Source organism: Vigna unguiculata, chromosome 10, assembly GCF_004118075.2.
Source record: "Vigna unguiculata cultivar IT97K-499-35 chromosome 10, ASM411807v1, whole genome shotgun sequence".
Classification (NCBI taxonomy): Eukaryota; Viridiplantae; Streptophyta; class Magnoliopsida; order Fabales; family Fabaceae; genus Vigna; species Vigna unguiculata.
In genome coordinates this window covers 28,777,033-28,785,063 of record NC_040288.1, presented here as the reverse complement: position 1 = coordinate 28,785,063, position 8,031 = coordinate 28,777,033, and the positions used below count along the sequence as shown (strand labels likewise).

Here is an 8,031-nt window from a genome sequence, read left to right as displayed (position 1 = left end):
AAAGAAACTCAAAAAATTACAATACCAAATGTCCACATCCAGTGCAGGCAAAAAGTTTCAAAAAATAATGGTTTCGGATGTTCACATCCGTAACAAAAATCAACAAACTAGATATTGACATCTAATATATCATAAATATGATCTTAAAACCGGATCTCGACATTCAGTACCTAAAAAAAAATTCACAGTGAAGTCCATAAACAAGAATGGCAATGCAATAAATTAATGGAAGCAAGTATAACACCAAAGGCAGTGAAATCTGAGTAAATAAATGGGTACAAGCTACAATAAAAGATAATAAAGTATAAATTGAAAAAAAAACTTACTTGAAGGAGGGGAGGGCTGCTAGCACTTGTTGCAGATGTGGGATAGGAGAGTTGCAGACTACCGGATGTGGAGAGGAAAAAAAAGAGACTTGTTAAGGCATTAAATAAGAGAGAAAATAAAAGGTTTTCATTTTTACTTGAGGGTAAACTAAGAATTTTCAAATGTTTTGGATACTGAGAAATCATTTGAGGTGCAGGGAGAAGTCCCATTTTTTTCCCTTATAGGCAATTCACTCTGCATTATTACGGAACTAGGCATTTTTTAAAAAAATTACGGAAATGGGCAAATCGTTTGGGGGGAAAACGTTTTCGTATGAAGAAATCGTGTAGCCCCCAAATGTTTTGTGGTCAAACTTAGTCAGTAGGCGAAAATCGTGTGGGGGGGGTGTACTATCTTTAAAGAAAATCGTTGTGGGGGAGTACTTTTTACATGAAATCGTGCAGGGGGTAATGTTTTTCATGCAGTAATCGATTATCGTATGCTGTAATCGATTACTGCATGCGTTGCAGTTTTCTGGGTGTAATGTAATCGATTACAGACGAAGTGTAATCGATTACATGGTTAATGCATTATATCCGAGTGAAATGTAATTGATTACAAAGGTATTGTAATCGATTACAATCCCAATTTTTTTTAAAACAAAAGTGATTAAATTAGAATTGGATACAGAGGCAAGCATAATAATTTGTAATGATTTTATAGAGTTTTTTGGTCCATTAAAGAATAAAATATTTCAAATTGTAGTTGATGAAGGCATAAGAAATATTAATGTTCATAAAAAATTGTCTTAGTTTTGACATTGTAGAAAAAAGAAAAAAACATTGAAAAGTAAATTAATTGAAATAAAAAATGTACAAATTATTGGCAAAATGGACATTGTCCCCTATGATGACCCTTAATGCGACAGTAAGAGCATTTTTTTGGCTTATCCGTAATGGGATGATCCATTTCGTTATGGATCCTAGTCGTTGTAGGTCGTCCGGAAGCCTTGCGGCTAGTTTGGGGGTCCAGATTGAAATTAGGACCTGTATATGCTGTTCAATAGTCCTCATTTTGCAGGGGGTGGAATTGGACTTGATAAGCCTTATTTATGTAATCAAGGCTGTAAACTGGATCGATAAAATTTGAAAGTGGCATATGACCAAAAGAACAAACAGCTATGACGTGATGACAGGGTAACCGACTAGCTTGGAAGTGACCACAATCACACCACCAATCATTTAATCTGATAGTGAATGAGATTGGTTTTGGCCGATATTGATGGGGGCTCAATATCTCTTGCACCTCGAATTCTGAATTATCTCGATCGTAGCGTTGAACATGACAATATGTAGATTTCTGGTGATTTTGTTGGAGCAAGGCAGTGACATCTTCTGGATATTGATGACCAGCTCTTAACATAGAGTCTGCCTTTAAGCCGTGTTCAACAAACCAAGCATTTATGTTTTGAAATATAATTTTAATTAGTGCACAGATAGGTAATGACCGAGCCCCCTTAAGCACAGAGTTCATGCACTCCGCCAAGTTTGTTGTCATGTGCGTGTACCTGCGCCCCCTATCATAAGCCTGAGACCACTTATGTAAGGGGATTTTATCAATCCAAGCTACTGCTTGTGGGAATTGGGACCTCATAGCTGAAAGTTTTGCTTGCACGGTAGGTTGTTTGACTTCGTAAGCTGTGAAAAAGAAATATAAAATGAAATGAAAAAATATTATGTTTAAAGGAAATATTTTGTGCATGTGGAATGTAAAGTTAGGAAAATGTCGTACCCAAGTTAATGAATTGTTTCTTGAGATCAGAATTTTTGAAGTGGTTGTTGAAGTTGGAACCCTAATGACGTATGCAGTAGACAAAGTGAAGATTGTCTTATTCCCAGTCAACTTCTTCTGATCGTAGGGCTGACAAAATGCCTTTGCCTCTATTAGTAATTAGGCATAGATTTGGTTGAGAAGTTACATGCTCTTGTAGTAATTGAAAAAATCAAATCAATGCCTCTTTTGTTTCACCTTCTACTATTGCAAATGCCAAAGGAAATATGTTTCTATTTCCATCTTGAGCAATTGCAGTTAGCAAGGTGGCATGATATCTGTCTGTTAAAAAGGTTCCATCCACTTGAGCAACAGGTTTACAATACTTAAAACCTTCAATGCATGGTCCAAATGCCCAGAAACAACGTTCCATAATGTATGTTGATGTCCCATCCTCAACATCAACATTAACTAGAGGACCGAAAAGTTGAAAAATTGTCCTAGGATTGGTTTGTTGGACAGCTTGTAACCATCTAGGAACTTCATTATAAGATTGGTCCCAATCACCATACTCCATTGTAATTGCTTTTTCCTTCGCAATCCATGCTCTTCTATATGTGACCGTGTATCCGTAACGACTTTTTATGTCAACGACCAAGCTTTTGATGCGAATGCTTGGATTTGTGCGGACCAAATGAAAAACAATGGAAGCAATTTGGGTGAAATTCAGATTGTAGTGATCTTGTGAAATTAATGTAGAGAAACAAGTATGTGTACCATCAATGGACTTGATTTCTCAATGATGTTTGATTTTACTATAGCTAGCCCTCAGACGCCATTGACATCCATTGTTGTAATGGATGCATTGTGCAACGTAAAGATGGGGTTTCGATTCTACCACATTAAAGTTGTATCCATTGGTATGTGATAATGTTTGATGGCAGACACTGTTGCCTCTTTTGAATCAAATTGCATGCGTTCTTGTAGTTCGACTTTCCCATACAAATTGTAATCCATAGTAGAAACCAGAACAATTTCTTGATCGTCTGCATTGTCTTCATAAAAATCATCAGAAGTAAACTCTTCGACAATGTCTGGAATGACAGGTTCGTCTTCGATTGGATTAGACGAAGAAGATCCTCCATAATTCCACGAACTCATTATGAACACGTTGGTATGCAAATATAGTTTAGGAGATTCAAGATGTGAAGCTTGGTATGCAAAGAAGTATTGATAGAAGAACCAATGGTAGTGTGCATGGATATATAAGCGTTTCAGTTTCCAGAATCGAAAGGAGTAGGTTGAGGGTGCGAAAAGAAAAAAAAAGGTTTTAAACCCCCTACACGTTTTCTTAAAAACGTGCACCCCATATACGTTTTCTTAAAGAAAATGTGTACCCCCCAAACGTTTTTTGTTTAGAAAACGTGTACCCCCCAAAAGTTTTCTATTTATAAAACGTGCACCCCCATACACTTTTAATTTAAAAACGTTTGCCCCCATGATGTTTTCTTCTTAGACCTATTTATTTCCCCCCTTCACCGTGATTCCTGAATGTCTGCTGCACCTGCCATAATATTATTTGAACTCACGCTTCTGTGCAATGTTTATCACAATAATTCACGCTTCTGCACAATGCTATTGAAAATAATGCATGCTTTCTCTTCTGCACAATACTATTCACAATAATGGTGTGAGAGAGAATCTTTCATTCAACTGCAACTTTGAAAAATGGTGTGAGAATCTTTTAGAAGGTCATTATTATTGAAGAGAAAAGTGTGTGTGGTGAATAAAAGAAGTCATGTGGTGGTGTGCATGGGGGTGTAGGACAATAGGCTGCCATTTGTGAGACAAGTCATTTGGTACGTGAGAGAGAGAAAAATGAAAAGGGAGGCATGTGAATGAATAGTATGGTGATGTAGTTTAAATAGGCATGTTAGGTGCAAGACTTATTTCACATCACAAAATACTTCATAGCTTTGCCATTGTAGTTGGATTTGTAGCGTATCAAAAATAATTTCTCATTCGTCAATCTAACAGGTTCAGTCATTTTTTTGATTTTTTTTGTATTCGTTTTGTTATTCATCAACTTTAAATGATATTCTGGTAATATTTTCATATACTTTTACGTAGTTTATTATGGCTCAGAACAACAACGTGCCAGCAAACTTGTTCGTATTGCGTCATCAAGACGATCACATCACCAACCAGATTTGGAAAGGAAACGAGAGGGCGCTCCGGCCACGATGCCATTTTATCTGAATTTTAAAACATACAGATCTTGTTGACCTTAGGGTCAGAATGTTAATTGATGCAGCTGGTTTTGGTTATGTTTTGAAAGTGAGTAATGTGGAGATTAACCACCTCATGGTAACAACATTATGTGAAAGGTGGAGGACTGAAACTCACACCTTTCACATGCCACTAGGAGAAACAACCTTGGAAGATGTTTCACTACAACTAGAGGTGCCAATTGATGGTGAACCCGTCACCGGTGGAAGTTCCGGAAACCTGTTGCAATTGTGTCAAGATTTATTGGGGGATATTCCACCCGAAAATATGATCACAGGGAACCGGATAAAGCTATCATGGCTAAATAGCAAATTTCGAGAATTACCGGATGACGCAAACTTGGCAACAATTGGACAGTATGCACAAGCACACATCCTCATACTGATTGGCAGCATGTTGATGCCAGATACATAATCCAGTCTCGTGCATTTTATGTTCTTGCCATTGTTAAGAGAATTGGATCATATTTCAAATTTTAGTTGGGGATCTATAGTATTGGCATGTCTGTATTGTGCACTAGATCACAACACAAAATTCCAACAAGACAACATTGGTGGATGCATGTTATTGCTGCAGTGTTGGGCGTGGGAGAGATTCACATGTATCTCTCCAAAAATACATCTAGTCACGGATGATGAGATTGTGGCTGGCCTTGCGTTCCCCTTAAGTGTGAGGTGGTGGCGACAAACACATTCCGTCTTCCATGACCATACTACTTTGGTGGAGTTCCGAAAAAAAATTGATCATATTCAACCAAAGCAGGTTCATTATCACCAATGCTCTACTACTTTATTTGTTGAAATTCCCTTTTTGTTTTTTATGTTTAACATTAACCTTAATTTTTGCAGTTTTTATGGACACCATATCGACAACCCCATGTTAGTCGCATGATAATTATAAATGTTTCTCCCATAAGTCGGGCATTGGTTCCTCTTATCTATTTTGCGACTGTTGAATTTCACCAAGTCGACCGGGTAGTTAGACAGTTTGGTTGGCGACAGAGCATCCCAGCCGACCCGATGAACCTGAATGAGGTTCACCGAATTGATCTTCGAGGAAAAGGGAAATTAATTGGAGACAATATCACCATCAGTTTATAATGCTATGGAATAATCGTCATAATTTCATTGTTCAGGGCGAACCTTTCACCAAAAGTGGCCATCTGCGTGATAACTCGCCCTACATGCAATGATACATAAATCATACCATTTGTTATATCTCGGCTATTGCGCAATCATCCGATGATGAAGTGAGAATCATTTATTTCATCCACATTTTCAAATTAAACTTTTTATTATTATTGATTTTCAAGCATGTCAATTAATTATTAATTTTCTTTCAATATGACATGCCCGAGTAATATCAGAATCCGCCTTCACATCAGTAGCTTCGTCCGAATAGACCCTTTTCAGGCCTCTTTCACTCATAAAATCTAACTCTGGGTTTTGGGAATTGGGATCAAAGAATGCATCCTCCATCGTCATCTCAGCAGGTCCCGACTTCATATGGTTTTTTCCCACCATCATCAAACTTTGGAGCGGGTCCATCCCAATATTATGGTGGTTCATCTGGCCCACAATTTTCCAGCTATGGGGGTGTTCCATCACAAATATTTGGGACATCATCACTGACTCCACCATCCGCATACTGAGGCCCGTCATCTTCACAACAATACTACAGACCTGAAATTCCATTTCATGTTTCAGAAGAAGGTTCTCAATATGTGGAAGTGGAAGATACTAATGACGAAAGTGAGTCACCCCCTCCTCCCCCACAACCTGAGAGACGACCTCGACGACCCACACAGAGGCCACCATGCGACACAAGCAGCCACCGTTGAACAATGTTATTGTCAAATAAAATTATCACATTATGGGAGAATATTGTACTATGTATTTGTACTATTTGAATATGACAATTGCATATGTATGTAATCAATTGAAGCTTTATAATTTTTTCTTTGTTTTTTCACTCAATAATGGTGCAACTACTATGCTAATAAATACCACCTCCCTACACTACATGAAATGCAAACTTTCAAGTGTCCAAGAAATCCATTGCTTGGCATCTCCTTCTACCTTTTCTTTCTTAATTGAAAACCGTAAGATGGAACATTTTTCCCCTGAAATGTTTGGCATCACAGAGTCTCAGGATTTCACAAATTCTTACATAGTTGCCTCATACACAAATAATGAAATGAAACTCTGTTAGGATGGGGTGAAGTTCATATGTCAGAGTCCCCAGATATTTCGCATTCCATACAACTGCATATACAACATGCTCAAACAAAGAGTTTGTGCAGCCATTCCATGCCAATCAAACACGTCCATAAACAACATATACTTCAGATGACCCACTATGACTTCTGAAGGAAATATTGTCTATGAAGCATTTGAATTAAAAACAGATGAACATGTTTTTCAAATGTTGCAATGTAAGTCTTCTTTCCCTTTCAACACAATGATTGAATTGTATGTCACCTTCACAAGATCACCTGAAGAAATCCTTTCTCTTTTAACTACAAACACCCCATCATCATCATCCTCAAATTTTGTCCCAACTTCACCAACTATTCTTTATTATGGTGGACCTTTAAGGGGTGCTGATATCACAGAGAGTCCATCTGGTTTTGGTCTTGAGTTTGGTTCGGATGCCACAAAAACCTTCTCCATCAGACATGATTTCACCTACAATGAATTATTACAAACTGTAACTCAATTAGTCGAGTGTGGTGATTGTAGAGTTGTTAAACAAATTGACTATCGTCGCCCTTCAACAATACGCAATAGGCGACTATTTCATGACACCGCGGAAATCAAATGTGACTTTGATGTGTCACAGATGATCAGTCATTGGAAACACGTACAAAGTCTAGACCAATCTGTCAAAAAACCGCGTATCTCTTCTTATATCCAGCTTTTCATCCAAACTAGAGACATCAGACCACCAACACCTGCCCGAAGAATATGAAGATATCAATTTTGGATGGTTTATGGATCACCAGGGGAGAAGAAGATACAAATGGTTGTCGTAATTCATTTAGTTTATTTTCTTTGCTTTCCATTTTAAGTTATGTGCAACTTGTTAATCATTTTATTTTTCTTTAATTAGTGGAATATTTTAAACTTTTTTATTAATGGAGTAGAAATGCTATCACAAAAATATGTTATGCTGTAATCAATTATATGGATCATTTTATCTATCACCACAATTAATTTGGTGAAAAAATACGTCTTATAATCAATTACCTTCAAAGTGTAATCGATTGCCATCATCAAATTTTTGACATCTGATGCGAAGGTAATCGATTACAGAGTAAGTTAATCGATTACATGTTACCTTAATCGATTACACAAGTCTAAAATTGTAAAATGTAATCGATTACACAAAGTCTATAATCGATTAACGAACTAACAGGAGCCCCTAGTAAATAATTACTAACTTGGTAATCGATTACAAAAGCATTGTAATCAATTAACGAACTAACATGAACCTCTGGAAAATAATTTCTAGCTTCGTAATCGATTACAAAAACCATGTAATCGATTAACGAACTAACATGAGCCCCTGGAAAATAATTTCTAGTTTCGTAATCGATTACAAAAACCCTGTAATCGATTAACGAACTAGCAGGAGCCCTTGGGAAATAATTTCTAGCTTCGTAAT

At 37.1% G+C, this 8,031-nt stretch overlaps 1 protein-coding gene across 1 annotated transcript; it reads right to left on the bottom strand.

The window, feature by feature from the left end:
• Window positions 1–1,365: 1,365 nt before the first annotated feature.
• LOC114165493 lies at window positions 1,366–2,653 on the bottom strand. The gene is made up of 2 exons (XM_028050103.1): window positions 2,335–2,653; window positions 1,366–2,003 (listed from the first exon to the last, which is right to left on the bottom strand). The coding sequence occupies exons 1-2, from the start codon at window positions 2,651–2,653 to the stop codon at window positions 1,366–1,368; spliced, it is 957 nt and encodes a 318-aa protein (XP_027905904.1).
• Between the last annotated feature and the right edge of the window lie 5,378 nt (window positions 2,654–8,031).

Bases quoted from the DNA above. Each gene is read 5' to 3' on its own strand.
- LOC114165493 (XM_028050103.1), bottom strand. From the start codon at position 2,653: ATGGAGTATGGTGATTGGGACCAATCTTATAATGAAGTTCCTAGATGG. The intron at 2,004-2,334 runs GTGAAACAAAAG...TCTTTTTCACAG, and splicing joins GGCATTTGCAATAGTAGAAG to CTTACGAAGTCAAACAACCT.